Source organism: Lynx rufus, unplaced genomic scaffold (assembly GCF_022079265.1).
Source record: "Lynx rufus isolate CCGP_SWC_20201006 ecotype Redwood Valley unplaced genomic scaffold, mLynRuf1.p SCAF_6, whole genome shotgun sequence".
Lineage (NCBI taxonomy): Eukaryota > Metazoa > Chordata > Mammalia > Carnivora > Felidae > Lynx > Lynx rufus.
Window position 1 is genome coordinate 1,932,012 of NW_025814878.1, and position 19,644 is coordinate 1,951,655.

General features: G+C 50.2%; 1 protein-coding gene across 1 annotated transcript in view; it reads right to left on the minus strand.

The window, feature by feature from the left end:
• The window catches only part of IGF2R (insulin like growth factor 2 receptor), a 103,462-nt gene that overhangs the window by 53,592 nt on the left and 30,226 nt on the right, over nucleotides 1–19,644 (minus strand). Inside the window, exons 3-10 of the mRNA XM_047102862.1 lie at nucleotides 18,842–18,963; nucleotides 16,818–16,916; nucleotides 12,436–12,568; nucleotides 9,138–9,267; nucleotides 7,348–7,453; nucleotides 4,613–4,775; nucleotides 4,263–4,437; nucleotides 3,329–3,432 (exon numbers count right to left, since the gene is read on the minus strand). Coding sequence (XP_046958818.1) covers nucleotides 3,329–3,432; nucleotides 4,263–4,437; nucleotides 4,613–4,775; nucleotides 7,348–7,453; nucleotides 9,138–9,267; nucleotides 12,436–12,568; nucleotides 16,818–16,916; nucleotides 18,842–18,963 — 1,032 coding nt within the window. The remainder of the gene's footprint in view (nucleotides 1–3,328; nucleotides 3,433–4,262; nucleotides 4,438–4,612; nucleotides 4,776–7,347; nucleotides 7,454–9,137; nucleotides 9,268–12,435; nucleotides 12,569–16,817; nucleotides 16,917–18,841; nucleotides 18,964–19,644) is intronic.

Consider the following 19,644-nt stretch of genomic DNA (forward strand, 5'->3'; position numbering starts at 1 on the left):
CAGCAAACGAGATGTAAGTTACTAAAACAAATGGTTGTGCGTATGCCTGTGTATGAGCGTACACACACAGAGGGTAAAAGAATAAATTTATGCACCCATGTGTCATGAGCATAAACGATTCTTGGAGATCCCAGTTAAACCATAAACCACATTGTAAGACGTAACCCATTAACACCCATTCGCATGCAAAAATGATGTGACATTTATCCAAATAAAATCCACAAAGGAATTTTTCTCTGAAAACTCTACATTTAAATTTGAATGAAGCAATAACGAAGTAACCATACAGTCCACAGTTTGCTCTGAAGTTTGAAGCACCGAATCACAGAGCTGAAAGGAATCGGAAATACTTTATAATCCAACTCCAGCACGAGAACAGACTCAAAACCCCTCACAAAACATCTGGCATCTCCCCCTCTGGTCTTTCCACCACCAGCCTAACCAACACAGGCTCGTAAGACACTGGGTTTTGGGCATCAGGGCATCTCCGTCGACCCTGTCGGCTCTGATAAAGGCTGTGAGGTCACGCGAAGGGAGGGCAGTGGGTGGCATGATAGGATCCATCAGCAACGCACAAAGCAAATTTGGCAAAATGTTAGCAACTGTTCAATAAAAAGTGGCGACTGTATGAGTTCTCACTGCAATATTCTTTCTACTTTCACATTTGGAAGTGAAGAAAATTGAAGAAGAAGACAGAAGAGGAGAAAATGGCCACTAGTATTCTTTTCGAGCCGACTCATTGGGGCACTGGCGCTCGGGCGCGAGTCCCTCCCCAGCAGCTCCAGACTACGTGCCCTTCTCAATATCCTCCTCACCTGCTGGGATCTTTTCAGATCACGACTCTCCTCCCAGCACACCCAAGTGACATCAGTGCGCGCATAAAGATCTCAGCCAAGTCGTTTATAAAAAGCCCAGAACAGAACAAGGTCGGAGGGAGGCTGGGACTACTGGAGACGGCCAGCAGGGGAGGGCGGGCGCCCTGGAGGCCTGCGGGCCTGGGGACACGGAGGAAGAAACAGGATGTGTTTCCAGGCCCTGGGACACAGAGTAAGGAGGGCTGGACTTCAGAGACAGGTCCTAAGAGCTTGGAAGAGGTAAAGACGATGGAAGAAAGACCAGAATCTGGGGAGAGGTGAGGACGATGGAAGGAAGTCGGGAATCCGGCGAGAGCAGAGGGGCATTCAAACCACACGGGAGACGTACCCACAGGCCACGCCCAAACGAGGCTCGTCCACCCCGCACCTCCGGTCCTTGGGACTCCATGCTGACTTCCGGAGAAAACCCAACTCCTCTGCAGGACATATGAGCTTCTCACTCTCCTCTCTGGGGTCATCTGTAGCAGTGTTCTGAGGCAGCAGCTCTGACCTGCTTACACCTGCCCACATCCAGCCCTCAGCAGAGCTGCTCCCTCTCTCTCTGGTCCCCACGGCCACCCTACTGCTGCGCCCGGCTGACTCCTCCTGCGCACCCTGTGGGGCTCACCAAGCAGTGCCTCCTCTTTCCCTAGCCGCCCTGATCCTCACAGCTGCCCGCACCCCAGGCCGCTCTGACGAGGTCTCGGGCACAGTGCGTGCATGCGGCCCAGGTCCAGCCTACACGACCTGTACCATGGGCACCGTGCTCGCTCCCGCTGCATTTCCAGCCTCAACGCCAGGCAAATGTGTGGCCATCACGGCACCGCAGGCCTCGCGGGGTCTAGACATATGATAAGGACGAAACGTGTGTTGAACAAATCCACTTGAATATGGAAGTTCTCAAAAGGGACAGCAAAGAGATTCCTGGGCGAGACCGAGGGGCACGGGAAGACAAGAGAGTTCGCAGCGAGGGGACAGGGTGGCACTTTGATTTTGAAGCCTTCCCATCTGCTCTACCCCGGGCTCCCTCTCCGCTGCGCCCGCGGCGGCCTGCGAGAGCCTGGTGCCGATCACAGTCTCCCAGCCGACCTCCATCACCATTGCGGACACAAGCTTCTGGAGCACAATTTATGTCGGGCACAGCTGCCTCTCCCAGAGCCCTTGCTGAATCACACAGGAGCCTGCCTCGTGACCAACGGTCACAACTCTGCCATAGAAACACACAAAACAAACAGAACAAAGAGCCAGAAAGACCCTTGGGGGTGGAACGGCCTCGAGAGCTTCTGCGGCTGTAAGCCGACTGGAACCAGGCCAGGTCCAGAATGAGAGCTCTGTGCGGGGGCTCAGTCTGCCTGCGTGCACCTGGGTCACAGCCCGGAGGTCAATGGATAGGATGGCTCTTCGATGGTGATGGCATCCCATCAACTCCCTACAGATGCAAACCATGTCCAAGATCTCCAAGATATAGACAGCAGAGGGGCGCCTCAGTGGCTCAGTCAGTTAAGCATCTGACGTCAGCTCGTGTCATGATCTCACAGTTTGTGAGTTCGAGCCCCACATCAGGCTCTCTGCTGTCAGTGCAGAGCCCATTTTGGATCCCCTGTTCCCTTCTCTCTCTGCCCCTCCCTTGTGCGCACCCTCGCTCTCAAAAATAGGCACATTTTGGGGGGCGCCTGGGTGGTTCGGTCGGTTGAGCATCTGACTTCAGCTCAAGTCATGATCTCGCAGTTCATGAGTTCGAGCCCCACATCGGGCTTGCCGCTGTCAGCACGGAGTCCGTTTCGGATCCTCTGTCCCCTGTCTGTCCCTCACCCACTTGCGTGGGCGCGCTCTCTTGCTCTCACTCGCTCTCTCCAAAATAAACATTTTTAAAAAATGGAAAATAACATTTTTTTTAATTAAAAAAAAAAAACCGATAGGAGCACAACTTTTTGAAATGCCAGTGCCATTGTGACTTCAAGAAAGCTCATCCTAACCTCTCAGGAAAACCAGACATTCTGTTTAAACTCGCTCTGGGACCTTTCGCCACCCCCACATCCAGCCTCTACCGCAGAGCCACTATTTGCAGAAAGGGTCGTCTTGAATCTTACTTCCCAAGAGAAGAGCTCTTTGTGACAACCCCCCGAGGGTGGTGAGCAGACCCACCCCTGCCAGACCTGCACACGCTTCGGTGCGAGCCAGAAGTCAGGACAGAAACGCCTTCCCAGCAAGCGCCGTGCTGGGCCCATTCCCAAAACAAACAGAGAGCAGAGGAAAATGGAAACAGGATGTGTGTGTCACTGGCGGCATGGGATGGAAGGGGTACTCCTGCCCGCTACAACAGAAAACCCCAGTCTGGGGACCGGCGGTGGCCACGTCCGAAGGAGAACGCCTGGCTGGTCCGTTCGGCATTCGGCTCCCAAGAACACATACGCCCCAGGCACTACGACGAGCAAGGACGACCCCCCGCCCCCGCCCCCGCTCCCGGCACTCACCTGCAGTTTTATTGCACTCAAAGTTTATGACAGTCATCCGCTGGAAGCCTGAGCTGCATTCGTCACCTCCAAAATATATCAAGGTGAGGTCTCCATCGGAGTATCTAGATGTTTGCGAGAAACACACACAGGTTTGGTGGAACCAAGAAAGAGACCCGAATTGTTACACGTTTCCACGTTAAGCCTTCTGCATACCATCAACAAATCAGTCCTGACAGAACAGCCAGCTCTCCGGGCAGCTGGGAAAAAAACATCTAAAGGAAATGAGTTCCAAATGTATGGGCCTGTCCTCTCACTTCACAGTAAGAGCTGGCTGGAAGAAAGCACTGAAGGTTTCGCTGTGAGCACGAAAACCCTTCCACTCTTGTTTCGGACTTTGTACAAAACAAGTAAGGCCCGAGGAGCACGCGGTTTGTCTAGCGACTGCCACGGCACAGTCTTACCTGAGGGATCCTTGACCATACGTCTTTGCAGAGAGCTACGCTTTCGTAATGCTTTTGTGAAGGTAACTACCAAGTTAAGGGCCACGGAATCGTACTGAGTGCATTTTCTTAGTGGTTTCAAACTTTTACTAATGCTAACAGCATTACAGATCCTCGAGCTGCCAGAGAAAAATCAGAGCTCCTCAGAGACACGTGTTGTAAAATGCAAAGGCCAGAGCAACGGTAACCGAATTCAATGCCTCTCCGACAGGGTGGTCCCTTACAAACAACAGACGACAAATCGAACAGCGTTAACAGAAACGGCCTTATTGGAAAGCCAGGATCCCTGACAAATGGCAGCTCTCCTAAGTCAAACGGGAAGGAACGCTGGCTTAACGGGCCTGTGTGTACTTTACGGAAAGTGGAAGGAGGAAGAAGATAAGGCGAGTCAGCTCAGTCTCACAAGAATAGACACAATGCACTCGAAAATGACGTGAAGGCTGTTTACACACCGGAGGGTCTGATTCTGGTATTTTCCTGCTACTTTGACTTGACTGGATTCGGACTTCTTCACTTGGCAAACGGCAGCTTCTTTCTTACTACAGAAAGACAATTCAACTTCTCCACAGACGTTCAAGTAAAACATATATTCCTTTCCGTCGGAAGTGTAGTAAGAGGAGGATGAAGCTAAGGAAAGGGGACGAGAGGAGGAGAGACGCCGTTACGTGAGCAGGTGCCAGAAAGCGGGGGCGCTACCCGAGGCAGGCCTCATCCCTTCCTCTCACACCCACCCCAGCGGCGGAGGCCACCCCGGCCGCTCGGCTCACGGTCCCCCTCCGGCTTCTCTTCAGAGCACCCTCACCTCTGTCCTGTCTGAGTGGCTGGAGGTCGACGGTGACCTCGTGCTGCTCGCTGCTCAGAGAACACGTTCTGCTTTCCAGATAATCTCTGTGGCATGCGTACTCAGTGACCCACTCGACTTCGTAGCGGCAATTGGATTTTGCTGTGAGCTTGGGAATGGTGCCCTATCAGGAACGGTTTGAAAAGAGCAAAATTAACGTTTTTACATGTTGACTTTCTACGCTTCTCAAAAACCCAAAGGTATGTTATGGTGTTGGGTTTCTACATTCTTCTGTTAGTGTTTCCGAACATTTCGATCACTTGGCGAGTAATAACCGTCTACCTGCGACCATTCTTGTCCCTCTCAGAGCTACGCTCAAGGTTCGGCCACTGCGACCGCCCCGAACTCAAGGTCTCCTGACAGCCACAACCTCCACAGGCGGCCATGACTTGCGAAGGCACGCGGTCTGTTCGCTCCTCTCGATCGGAGCTGAAAGGAGCAGGCCAGAGGAACCCCCGAGCTGAGCGGAAACCGCCGCGTATGCGCGTGTCTGGGCAGACGATCCGTGACCCCTGCCCTCAGGTTGTCAAAGTGGTCTTGGGCACACCTCACCTGCACACGAGTCGGCTCCCGTCCCTGGGGGGAAGCCGGGGCATCACCCCCACAAGCCTGAAGTCTGCCACTTTGCAGCCCAAGAGCTGCTTTCACAAGCGTAACCTCAGCCGCTCTCTTTGGAGTGATGCGGAAGGCTGCCACGCTCCTTCCAGGCAGCACCACCCCACGAACGTTTCCCAAGCGCCTGTCACGTGCCAGGCACCGCGCGAAGGGCTGGGGCTACACACGCGGGTCGCAACTCCATCAGACGCGGAGAGCTGTGAGTCCAGCTCTGTCCGTCCGACTCAAAACCGAGGCTCCCACCACCTGGCCTGGGGAAGCCGGACACTCGTGACGGGGTGCCGAGGGCTAAGTGAACGAAGACGGACGCAAAAGGCCCCAGCGTGCAAGATTCGCGCATCAGACAGGCGCAGAAAGGGCCAATCACGGAGGCAGAAAGTCGACTAGCAGCTGCCAGGGCTGGGGGAGGAATGGGGACTGAACACCCGCCAGGCCCAGGCTTTCTTCTGGGATGACGGAGATGTCCTCACGTCCCACTGTGCCAGAGACTGCACAATTCTGTTAATGTGCTAATAGCCGTCACGCTGTCCTTGAAACAGGTTAATTTTATGCTAAGCAAACTCAGTAAAGCCTTTTTTTTTTAAAGATCCATATGACAGGGTGAACATTTACTGAAAGTCCAGCTCCTAGGTACATTCCGTGAGCCTGCGTAAACACTTAAAGAGACCTTCAAGAGCAAAGGTGTCAAATGTCACCCGGTTCTGTGCGGTGAGCGGTGCAGCTGGGAACGGACTCTCCCTCCACTAATAACAAATTGGCCTCCTTTCCGAAGGCCACGGAGTGCCTCGTATCCATGGAGGCACGTATCCGTATCCACGGAGAAGAAAGGAGGGACACTCCCGCTTCCCTTCGCTATGGTGGAGGGAACCGTTTCTCACTGAAAGCCCCAGCAGGAAGGGGAAACACGAAGACCCCTGCCCGCTTAGACTCCACTTCACACCCGCAGGCGCCAGTGGAAAGCGCACACACTATTCCCCAGCGTTCGCCTCCAGCACCAAGGTCCGCTGCCGGCCAGGCAGGGCTCTCCCAAGCTGACACCACGTGGCCCTGGAAGTCTGGGGACACAAAATGGAAAGCTGGCCTGGACTCCACTTTTGTCTCCAAATCCCACACACACAAAACGGGCCGGCTGCCAGCCCGAAACCAGACCAAATTCCACGTTTGTTTGTGGGGAGGGGGGAGCACGGTTCCCTCGCGAAAGAATTCAGCTCCTCCCCCTTCATTCTATTATGAGGAGACAGAAATAAATGAGAGGAAAGCCCTACCCTTCCTCCCCGGGGGCTATCTCCCTCCATCAGCACCCCGCACCTGCTAGGACACTTGAACGGCAACGGACGCGTGCAACGCCACCGGGCACGGGCCCAAGGACAAGCAGACGCGGGCCCTACCCTCAAGGAGTTTACGAGTGTGCCAGAATCGAGGACCGGATGACGGGGTCATCGGCCGCGCGAGAGTGGGGGAGGAGGGGACGGAAGGCTTCGCTGCGAGGCCCTAGGAATAAGAACCTTCCTTCTGGCCACGAGTCTCCTACCTCCTTAGCCCCGCAACTCCAGCCTCTGGCCTGCACGGCCTCCGCCACGTCTGCAGAGCATCTGTTCTCATGCCTTGACTGTTTCTACAAACCAATTAGCTACTTTCACCTTGTCTCAGCCTAACAAATAATAGCCAGGGAGTCACAGGTTTGAGACTATACATATGGCCTTTCAAATACTCGTTCCAATCAGCGCTGCTGTATAAACTTAAGAAATCTCTCCACGAACCGCTTAAAATCAACTCACACAAACTAGAACAAGACGCCTCCCTACATCAACACGCCATCCTACGTCGACATAGGCACAGGCCCCTCCAGGCTGTCGAGAAAAAGCGAACACCAAGCCGTCGTCCCCCTGAGACCCTCGCGCGTGCAGACGAGAGCCTGTCCCCACAGGCGCGTCTTCCCGGATATTCCACTGATGCATCTTTTCCCGGCCGGCCGTCTCCTGCCCCCGGACCCGCCGCCCCGGCCCGCCCCGAGATGTGCTCGCTCGGCCGGTCCCCACTGACGCGCGCTGCCAGGAAGCCCTCCGAGGCAAGCCACTCACCTCTCTGCGCTCCGACGGGCAGACAAACGTGATCGTCACCGCCGGGCTGTGACCATCACAGAAGTCTAGCTCCCCGGCCTCTTCTTTCATGTAACTCAGGACAAGCCTGGACGACACACGTTTGGAAAAGAGGGTTGTGAAAGTATGAATTAGATTCACATTAATCTGCTTCCCTGAGTATTCGGCACGCTCCTTTGGGGGAGGGGGGAACAGAAGAAACACTGAAATATAAAGGAAACCGCAGCGCAAAATAACTCCAATCTCCATTCTAAAAAACTGTTTTACTTAAGTAAACTTCAGTGAATACTGTTCTCTTTTTAAAAATAAATAAAACGACTGACGTGTAAATTTAAATACTAAGAAAAGCTGCTTGAGTAAGACAAACAAGACGAGACTATAAACGATCTGAGAAAACAAAACAAACACAGCCGAGCGGCCGAGTGCATCTCTGTCCACGAGGCTGCACGACCACTTCTCTACACAGCGGCCTGTCAGTGCAGGCCAAGGTCTCTTCTCCTCTAACCTGAAGACGGCCAAGTGCCACAGCCATCCTGCCCTCCCGTGGCCAGGCGAGCCTGGGCCACTGGTCTGTGTGCTGGCCTCCCCGCGGGATGTGCCCGCGGCTCCAGGGCTGACGGTCACAGAACACCCGAAAACAGATGACCTTCCCCTTCTCTGAAAAGCTCCAGCTTTCATTCAATGCCCACATTTTACAAAGTCCCCTCTCCTGCATGAGAAGTCACCCACCTGTCACTTAGGACAACGGGACGGGCTGAACTGTGTCCCTCTAAAAGTCATATGCTGAAGCCCTAATCCCCCAGTGCCTTGGCATGTGACTGTATTTGAAGACAGGGTGAGTAAGTGACAACGAGGCCACAGGGGGGATGTGAGGAGCTAATCAGACACGACTGGTGTCAGTATCAGAAGGAGAGACCGGAACACGGACACAAAGAGGAAACGACCAGGTGAGGACACAGGGAGAAGGCGGCCGTCTACGAGTCAAGGAGAAAGGTCTCAGAAGAAACCCGGCCTCCCTGCACCTTGGACCTCCCAGCCTCCAGAACTGAAAGGAAACCGGTTTCTGTGGTTGAAGCCAGCCTACGGCACGCTGTCATGACAGCCCTGGCAAACTAACACAGACACATGTACAGAAACCTCCCAAATGTTCTTAAACTTAGGTGATGCTCCGACATTTTCTGTGGACAGAAGCGCCCGCCCTGACGCACCATCAGTTCCATGCTAGAACAGCCACGATGAGCCATCTACCAAAGGCCCCTGGAAGCCAAGACGTGATCTAAGCCGTGGTCATGTGGGACACACTGGAGAAAAGCCTCTCTCTGCTAATTCAAGGCTACGAGGGCAGTAGAAGCCCACGTGCAGAAAGCACGGCTTCTTACGAGAAACAAACCACCCCCCACGGGAACTAGGGTGCTCGCCGCGCCCCGGTCAGGAAGCAAGCTCCGCACCCTACAAGGACACCAGCAAACCTCCCCTCTGGGGAACAGAGGACTGTGGGCACAAAAGCAACGTCACGAGTGATGTGACATGGAGAATACCGGAACATCAGAACACGCGTTACGGTAGGGGTTATTTCGTGAACTGAATACACGTATGGATGTGTGCCGCATCGTGATACACGTTTTGAACGACCACAGAGACAAATGACCAGAAAATCGGCAAGCAGACCAGCCTGCGTGATGCACAGCCATGACCAACGGCTCTACGAGCACACACGAAGTAGCAATCTCGCAGGGACCCGCGGGGGTTACGAGCACCGAGAGCACACTCACCTGTCCTTGCTCACGAGCTTCAGGCCCTCCTTGGGCTGGCCGACATCAAACGCCCGGTCCCCCCTCACCAGGCAGGCAGCAGTGCCACGGGGACAGCCACGCAACTGTGGACTCGAGTCCCGTAGGGAGTCTGTAAAACATCACACGTGACGCTGAATCAGGCTGTGCGTCAGGACTGATGATCACGCTTAACCTTAGGCACAGGGTCCCTTTAAAAAAAAAATTACCAAATTTTTGAAAATCCCCAAAGTAACATAAAGTAGTAGAGGTCGGGAAACAAAAAAGAGCTAGGACCGAACCCCGTCCGGAGACCGTGGGCGTGCCACTGACCACTCTGGACACGTGGAGTGAGAACAGCATCGCCTGCCCGGCATGGCTGCCAGGACGTGCAGGGAAGGCGCTCACGCTGCACCTGGCAGGGAAGAGGTGCCCGAGGAACGGGGACTATTGTGCAATCTGTACTTAAGGAACACCCCCCCACCCCCACCCTTTCCTAAAGACACACCGACTGCAGCGTCATCCCCTCCTCCAAGCTACAAACAATGCAGAAAATGCAGACACCCCAAGGATCAGTGGGAAGATGAGGACACTGGTGGAAAGAACCTACAGACAGTTCTGGTTCAACTCTTAGATCCACCACTTGCTGTCTCTAACTTTGCTCTCATCACACAACTATCCAACTGCTGGGGCATCTCCCACAGGTCTGGGGAGGATTAAAAAACGCCCCGATGTACCTAGAACACCGCCCAGACTTCAGCGGCTACTGCCACCACCCTTTCCCATCCTACAGCTTTTCCTTCACCGCCACGGGCATCTCACACGGCATCGGGTTTACACGCTTACCTCACACGTGCCCCTGACTATAAGCTCCATCCAAGGCTGGGACTCAGTGCCCAGCACAGGACAGGGGTTCAAATTTCCCCCGTGAAGGAGTAAATAAGGCCCAGCCTGGTCTTTAACTAAAGCCTGATCAACCAGAGGGGGGCCCTTGCCCCTTCTTCTCCAGCGTGACGGGAGGTGGCGGCGGCTGAGGAAAAGGTAAGCGCGTCGTCAGGCTGTACCGTGAAACCTCGCGAGGGGACGGTTTTAGTCCACGTCAAGTCCCCGTGGTGTGGCGGGCTCCCTGCCCACCCCGCATCAGCAGACCCGCTGGTCTACTGAAGGCAAGACGGGACGCAGGTACCCTGAGTGTGCACAGGCAGGCACACAGCAGCAAAGCTACGGCTGCTCATGAGCTTTTCAGGGTCACTGTCAAACAAGGCTTGGGGCCCAGGGCAACTTTCTGGGGATGGAGGGCGTCTGGACAATAACTGGCAAATCAATTTTTTTTTTCATTTTTAAATTTTAAATTCAAAAAACTACTGTGAGTCAAAGTCACTGAAGGCCAATTCAAACTGCCAGTAATCAAAAAAGAAAAACAAACTTTTGGGGCACCTGGGTGGCTCAGTCAGTAAGTGTCCGACTCTTGATCTCAGCTGAGATCTTGATCTCAGGGTCATGAGTTCAAGACCCACGCTGGGCTCCACGGCCAGTGGAGAGCCAACTTTAAAAAAAAAAAAAAAAAAAAAAAACCCTTTCATAAGAATATCTCTACCGAATTCAGAGAATCCTCAAAATGATAAAAAGACCAGGAATCTAAATGTTTTCTAAACTAAGATGGCATATTATTTCAGAATTCAATAATCTGCAAGGCTCGTCAGCTTTATAATCAAATTTGAGTTACAGATCCATTTAAGACAAAGACTCTGTCTATCTGGCTTTTTCCAAAAGAACATTAAAAGCTGTCTTCAGAGAACAAAAGAATGATGTAAAGAGCCTGACATAAAAAAATCTAAAATTATCACTAGTCACTTCTAGTGAACCACGTATGTGGTATACTCACTTTTTAAAACTGTTTGAAAATAATCAAGATGGGGGGCACCTGGGAGGATCAGCCGGTTAAGCGTCCAACTCTTTAATTTCGGCTCCGGTCACGATCTCGTGGTTTGTGAGTTCGATCCCTCACATCGGCTCTGTGCTGACAGTGCTGAATTCTCTCTCTCTCCCTCTCTCTCTGCTCCTCCTCCCCCTCCCTCTCTCTCTTTCAAAATAAACTTAACAAAAAATCAAAATGGTATATAACGTATTTGTACAATTCAAAGAATAACTGTAAACTCACGTACCGACCACCCAGCCACACCCTCACGTTCGGAGTTTATTTTTAAATTTTTTTCCGAATGTAGGGGCACCTGAGTCAAGTTAAGCGGAAGACTCTCGGTTTCAACTCAAGTCAGGATCTCAGTTTGTGGGATCGGGTCCCACACCGGGCTCCGTGCTGACAGTGCGGAGCCTGCCTGGGGTTCTCTCTCTCCTCCTCTCTCTGCCCCTCCACCATACACGCACGTGCTCTCTCTCTCTCTCTCTCTCTCTCTCTCAAACTTAAAACATTTTTCGCAAATTCAAAACAACGAAAAATTTTGTCCCGAGCTTTCCTAAGGCCAAAGTCCCACGTGCTATGTGAGAAACAGGAACTTAAAACACTAAAAACGATCTTAATTTGATTAGCTAATTACCAGCAAGATTTACGGGGGCACAACTGCTGCTGGCACAGCAGGAAGACAAGCCTCGGCCTTCGGGACTAACACCTCCTCGCCCCCGAAGAACGCACAGAGCTGGAGTTTAGAAATTGCTGACAGAACAAAGGTTTATTAGTAACAGTTCTCAGGGCCCCATTTAGATAAAGGCCATTTACAGCCTTCAGTTAACTGAGCAAAGACACCCACACTTCTCACACTGCTTCTGGCACCTGTAGAGAAAGCCGGGCAAGAAGCTGGCTTGGGCTAAGATACGCGTCACGAGCAAGTTCCCCGGGTCACTTGGCTGTCCGTCTGTCCCTTTTGCCCAGCCTGCAACACAAAGCCGACAGACTGGGGTACACACAGCTGGCTAGAGACCCTCCTCCCCACAGCCCTCCCAGGAGGGCTGACTCATCCTGCTCCAGCAGGTCTCAGGGCGCCCGGCACACCCACCCTATCCGCCCTCCCCACCACCTCCCTGGAAGTCAGCTATGGGAGAATCCTGGAACCAACACGTCTGGCAGAGAGAACACACTGGGATGGACCAACAGTCTGGACAAGATCTGCAACGGACTCAGAACCGACTGGGAGCCCGGGGGAGAGGTTATGCACAACACCTTTCCGGTAGGTTCCTCAGGGGGCCTACTCAGTGACACGGATATTCCAACTAGGAAGAACGGCAGAAGCGCAAAGATACCGAAGCCTTCTGAGAAATCCTTCGCCACCACCCCCCCCAAACCTACCTATGTCTCTACAAACGTTGATGAACAGAGAAGTGTCCGGGTCAGAGTCATCCACCAAGTAACCTCCGCTAATCTTGATCAGTGGATTTAAATCGTGCTTCTTGAACTCTCCATCAAAAACGTAGCACGGCACCTAGAAGAGAGGAAGAGAAGCGGTCTTGGACACACAGCTTCTTCCGCTACCGGCTGGATGGGGCCTGTGGCCAACGTCTCCACTGTCGGGGTCCCCGGTGACAAGAGGAACAGAGCAAAGGTCGACAAGAGCTTCAGCGGCTGTACATTTAGCACCACCAACTTTCCCTCACTACTGCCCAATCCCAGCAGCACGCTGCCAGAGCCTCCCGCTTCCTTTTTCTTCCTAACGCTAACGTGTATTTCCGGGCACTGCCATCTGCTGACTCGCCAGCTTTCTCCCATGAGAGAGGAAGCTCCCTGAAGACAGGGACTCTGTCACTGCTGTGGTCCTAAGCGGGAGGCTTAGGATGACGCCTGGAACCTAACGGGGCCTCCCGAAACACCTGTTCAGGAACGTATGAAGACACGTTCCTCCTCTGCGCATCTAATCCAACGCTTCCTGGATTCTAACCTAGGCCCTCTCGCTCATCTCTAGGAACTAATGTCCTCTTATTTTTAAAATTTCAAGGAACCCACTAGAAGACCCTGCGCTTTACAAGGTCTACCTATTTCTGAAGGCAGAGCATTCAAGCCCACAGATGCGCCCAAGAATAAAACAGGCCCTGGTCATCTAACTGACATCATGTACCGCCACGTCGTCTTTACGGAAATACCCCTTTAATCGCCCTGCCAAAGAATGCCCAAAAATTCACATTCTTGGCAATCATTTTTCTAACGTTTATTTCTGGGAGGGGGCGGGGAGGGAGAGGGGCAGAGGGAGAGGGAGACACAGAACCTGAAGCAGGCTCCAAGCTGAAAGCAGTGAGCCCAGTGCAGGCCTAGAACTCAACGAACCACAAGATTATGACCTAAGCCAAAGTTGGATGCTCAACCAACTGAGCCACCTAGGTGCCCCTCGGTGATCATTTCAAAGTCATCTGCTACATCACTCTCAAAGGATGGTTTTCCTAAAATTGACTGAAAAAAAGACTGAAGCTATTCACAGGCAGATCTATATAACAAAAACTAACTGCTTACTATTTAGCTAAAAAATTATTCTTAGAAAGATGCTATCAAACCCGCAGGAATACTCTGACCTACTAACCCTTTTCCCCAGTCCTGTTCTCAGAGATTCAGGGAGATCTAATGGATCAAATCAAACAACCTCAGGGGACACAAGAATTCCCTTCAGCCAGACCCCGAAAGCGAACTCCCCCAACGCCCACAGCATTGATCGGGGGTCTCTGTGATGACTGAGGGGGCCGGCGCCTCCGCTCCGGGGACACAGGCACACCAAGCCAGCAGCAGGGTCGGCACGCCAGATGCCAAGCCTAACGCTGCATCCTGCACAAAAGCGGCCAAAAAGAAAGGTACTGCTGCAGACAGTGACTAGGTTCCCGCGAGAGCGACCACGGTGTCCAGAATCCTACAAACCGACAGCCCGTCATCCTCCGGCAGGTTAATACAGAAACAGAACTCGAGCAGGGAGTGAGCCGGCTGGTGAGTGGGTGGGAACGGGAGACAGGGAGCACCTCTCTAGTGACCAAAGGAAGGCCTGGGAACGAAGGGAGCAGCCTGGAACACGGCGGGAAGGAAAGCCGGGGCCATGTGTGAAAGAACTCGTAGTTCCAAACTAGCTCGGTTTCACCGACAGACTCGAGAGATTCCAGGAAGCGAGGTCCACAGACACCCAGCTCAAGGCAGTTTTAGCAACTTCTGGCCGGCTCGCTAGTCCAGGAAGGAACAGAAGACACGCCTAACACAGCGCCCCACAGAATTGGAGCGTGCGTCGGAAAAACAGTGAAGGCTCCTGGGGAAAGTCCTCCCCACTTCCTGCTCCACTGAGCAGAGCAATGGAGACATTCATAAGAGCAGGAATGTAGCCGCCGGGAAGGAGGTCGCTTGCCAGCTTCAAACACCACACAGTGAATCAACCTTGTTAGCACCATACGTATATTAGCTGTATTTATGTAACTCTGGTAAGAACACTGGCATGCCAGTTCTGAATTTCCTGTGTTCCCAAGAGTGCCACGGTAAGGGGACGTCCGTCCGCGATATTTTAAAGAAATTATCTTAAAAAAAAAAAAAAAAAACAACCAGGATCCACTAGACAAGCATTATTCCGCCAGCCTGTAGAGCCAGTGTCTGGAACTCCATGATATTTGCCCACCAAATTCTTCTAAATCTGACAAAGCAAAGCTGACAGCAGAAATGAAATGTGAAAACCAAATCTGGTTGGTTTGTTTACATGAAACATCTACTAGTTTTTGAAGTGATACCACAGCCCGTAAGGTGTAATCAAATCTTACCAAAAACAGAGAAGAGGAAATCTACTTGATTATGATTTACTAACAGCAACGGCACTGCTTTTTGGCGGCCACCGTCCTCTTCCATGCTTCCTGCCTCAGTTTACCTGTACCTGAGGCAGGATGAACCCGGGTCGTGAATGAAGACACGCCCTCCGCACCATAGGTCTATGGGTTCTCTGAAAGCAAGAACCCTTTCAAAATTTAATGAAATTCCTACTTCTTGGCCCACGACAGGGCGTCGATAAATGAAAACTGAATGAATAAAGCCCCAGCTACCAACCAGACCTAAAGAGAGTATCACTGAGGACAAACTGTATGGTGCTCATGATCTTTACGTCAGCTTCCAAGAGAAATGAAATGTCACCGTTTTGAGAAAAAACGAGGGCTATACCTCTCCCTTAACATACCAAAATCTAATTTAGAACAGGGGCCCACTCAATTTCCCATAAAGGGCGACAGAGCACGTTATTTTAAGCTCCGTAAGTCACATAGGTCTCTGTTGTTGTTCTTTGCTTTTTTTTTTTTTTTTTAATCCTATAAAAATGTAAAACCTGTTCTTAGTTCTGGGGCTGCACAAACACAGGCCAGGGGGCAGGAGTTGGTCCAGGGTCTGCAGCCTGTGACTTCTGACCTGCACCATGAAGAAAACAGAATATAGGTTGCTATTTATGTATTTATTTTGAGAAGCGATTTTTCCCCAGGTGGTGGGAGACACAACTGTCAGCTCAGCAAGGCGAGGTAACAGGACGCACAGGTAACACTGGAAAAATGGGCAGCACTTTCAGGCTGGAAAACCAGAGCCCCTGAGGACATGTGTGGGGCCCAGAGAGGTCTGAGGCCCCAAAGAGAGCAGGAGGCATGAGTCTCTGCGTCCCTGAGATGTTTTTCCCGCCATTCACCGATATATTTTGGCAAAGAGCTTAACCTAAGTGTTAAAATTCGAGGTTTAAATGTGAGCCGGTCTCCTCAATGTCAGTGTCATTTTCTTAGGCATTCATTCTTTCCACAATGGAAACCGCTTTCTCGTTGAGTATTCCTTACGCTCCTCTCCGGGAGGCAACATTTTCCCTCTGCCGCTTTCCTATCGGACTGTCTTTTCTTTTAAAGACTGCCATATTTGAAAGACCACTGATAACTTATTCTCTTTAACTTATTTGGCTTTATTGTCAAAAAACAAACATCTCTCTTTTCACCCTCCTTCAACGGCACTATCTTAGGCCATCACGGAAAATAACAGATGGCCCCCCCATCTGTCAGTTCCTAGAACCTGAGAGAGTCTGTGAACCGAATCCTTTGGAACACACAACTAACGGAGACACGTGAGAGTAACAAGCCACGAAGGCTGTCGTCTAGGTGAGCACAGGACACCACCTTTCAGACGCGGGACGTGAGGGGGGAGGAGCAGCAGGGGAGTGCTGTCTGCTCTCAGCGGAGCCAGCTTCAGAGTCTCTGGGCTCAGGGAGAGGATGCTTCATTAATCACCAAAAATGACTTGAGCAAACACCGGGAAAAGAGTGGAGGGAGCGACAGGAGCCATCTAAGTCTCTGAGGTGAACTGGCAGAGAACTGAGGGGCTAGGAACGCCTGGCCTGGACTCGGAAAGCGTCCAGAAGCCGCCCCACGGTGGGGGAGAGATGGGGCCGGTAGGAAGAGGGAATCCGCTGAATACAAGCTCAACCACGTTAGTCACCAAGTTGCGCAGCACCAGAAACCAAGAACTAACTAACCGAGTAGATGCTGAGCCAGTCCATTTCTAATCATATCCTGTGATGTTTTAAATGCCCTGTTCTAAAAATAAGAACCACCCAGCCTCATTTTAACAATTAAATCATACGGTTATCTTTGCTCAAATGGAATCTGAAAACTAAAAAAGATTTTGACCCCAAAAGGTTTGCGCCAATATTTCAACTCTTAAAGGTCCCAGAATGTCAAGCACGTGACCTTGAGCCCCCTCGTTACCTCTTTATTAGCTTTAAATATGTCTTTCTTGCAGGCTGCAGTGGTCCTCCACTCGAAGTAATGCACACAGTCTGTCGCAGTTACAAATTCAGGAGTTCCCTATTTTTAAAAAAATTAAAAATAAGTTACGATACTGCATGATGTAAGGGTTTTTTTTTTTCTCCCTTAAAGTTAGAAACAGTAAAGGCTGATGAAAATTTGAAAGCAGAAAGAAGAGGGGGAGGAGGGAGGACACAACTGTTTTAGTTAATCAAGGTCATCAAGAAGTTCCCAAACGCAAAAATTATGAGACAAAAGCTTCATGAAATCATGCTGGAATTTTGGTATAATCGGTCCAAAACTGTTCTACTGCCCCAACTATGCAAAGCACAGTAAACTCATGGGATGCAATCCTCAGAGCCCTTCCACTCTCAAACTCCAAATGTTCTCTTAACCAAATGCCAACAAAATCAAAGCCAGAAAATGTGACCTCATACTTCCTGTAAGCTGAGGACGGACGCCCATCTGGACCCGACTGAGTTCACACACCAGCCTCGCTTCAGACACCCCACACTCAAGGGCAGCCCCTCCTAACAGACTGCAACCAAGGTGGACTCCAAAATGGTCAACCACAGCGCTGCTGGGTGATACGCGATACTGAATTTACCTCCATACGCCCACATGCAAATCTAGGGAGTTCTTCGCAATTCCGGTTCTTGTACGGTGAACGCAGAATTCTTGAGGGAAGTTAGTTAAAATTAAAGCAGCAGCTAGCTTATTCTGTAGCACAGACCTCCATATTTCATATCACTGCAAACAGATCTTTTTCCAAGGTTTCAACATAGACAACAGTGCAACTGACAGGCTGGTCCAAAATTAACAATGTGAGTTCTATTTTTAAAGTGCTTCAGAGGAGACATTATAGGTCTGAAGATGCAGGAAGTCACAGCACCAAATTCTAAAATGATACTTTAAAGCAAACTGATACCCACATTGAGTTTCACTCAACCTTATTTTTCTAAATACTTGCATTCTTACTCTGATTAGAGAACATTCTTAAGACTTGTATATAAATTGCTTCTCCTAGGATGAGTACTGGGTGTTGTATAGAAACCAATTTGACAATAAATTTCATTTAAAAAAATAAATAAATAATAAAAATAAAAAATAAATGGCTTCTCCTAAAAGCTAGCAATTATTCACTGACAGTCCTTTTCTGAACACTAGAGATTAACAGCAAAAACTCGCATGCAATATACAGAGGACAAGAATAAACATCATGCTTTAAATAATTATTTATGTCCCCTTTTGATACTGGCAATACTTGAAAAAGTGATATTAGTGGCCATTGTCTGCTGGCCAAGGCTTCTCCTAGATAGATGTTGGCCTCTCCAATTTAATGTAAATGAGAAAACAAAAACCTTTTTTAAAAAAATAAGTGCATTGCCCTAAAAACTACCATAATAAAATGTTATGAAAATAAGTTTTAGAAAAAAAATTATGCCTGCAATGTAAATGTTCAGCAGTGTTTCGAGTTTAAACATGCTAATCACCTTGAATTGTAGTTTTATACAGGATGTAGGTCAAGTTTCACTTAAAAGTTGTAACTACAGGCTAGGGTTTGTTTATGTATTGGTTCTTTTTTTTTTTTTTTTTTTTTTAATTTTTTTTTTTTTCAACGTTTATTTATTTTTGGGACAGAGAGAGACAGAGCATGAACGGGGGAGGGGCAGAGAGAGAGGGAGACACAGAATCGGAAACAGGCTCCAGGCTCCGAGCCATCAGCCCAGAGCCCGACGCGGGGCTCGAACTCACGGACCGCGAGATCGTGACCTGGCTGAAGTCGGACACTTAACCGACTGCACCACCCAGGCGCCCCAATGTATTGGTTCTTAATGGCGATGGCGTTTTGGTTGGGGTTTTCAGTTTGTGTTTTTAATTTTGCTCACTTATTCTTCCCGGAATGACACTGTAGTAAGAATGTCCAACAGACAAACGTTTTTAACAAAAGGAAAGAACATTATAAAGTGACTGTGCGGACTCACCAAAGTTTTCCCACATAAGAAGGTGATGCTAGTCTGGATTTTGTGATTTGTGTTTTGCTTACAGGTCTCTGTTGTGTTGAATTCCAGAAGAGATCTGGTTGCAGTTTTCAAAGAAGAATCACCTATTTGGAAAGGAAAGAGCATGAACAAGCTATAAAACATTCATGACCATAAAGCCATTTCCGAGCATAAGCAAATTAAAAGTGGTACCATAATTCATCTGAAAATTCATAAACTTACAGGCTGTCCCTTCCCCAGAATTCTCCAGCTGAGGAATGGCATCTCCATCCACCCAGCTGTTCAAGACCCAAACACATTACATGAGTCCCAACTTTCTCTCATCTATCACATTGAGTAAGTTGGAAAACTCTAATGGTTTTCCCTCCATCTCAAATCCATCCGCTACTCTCCACCTCTACTACTGCTGCTACTAAAATCACTACCATCCCTCACCTACACTCTGGCAGCAGCATAGAATTGGTCCCCTTGCTCCACTCCTGACCCTCACCATCCTCCCTCCCCATCCACCTCGACAGATACAATCTCCAAAAACATAAGTCAGAATATACGTATAACTCAACTGCTCAAGTTCTTCAATAAATTCCCATCATATATACTATCAAAACAAAATTTTTTTCTTTCAAATTTTTATTTAAATTCTAGCTAGTTAATGTATAGTGTAACATTGGGTTCAGGAGTAGAATTTAGTGGTTCATTACTTACACGGAACACCCAGTGCTCAACACAAGTGCCAACCTCAAAAATCAAAATTCTTTAGAATGGCCAACAAGTGGAATGATTAC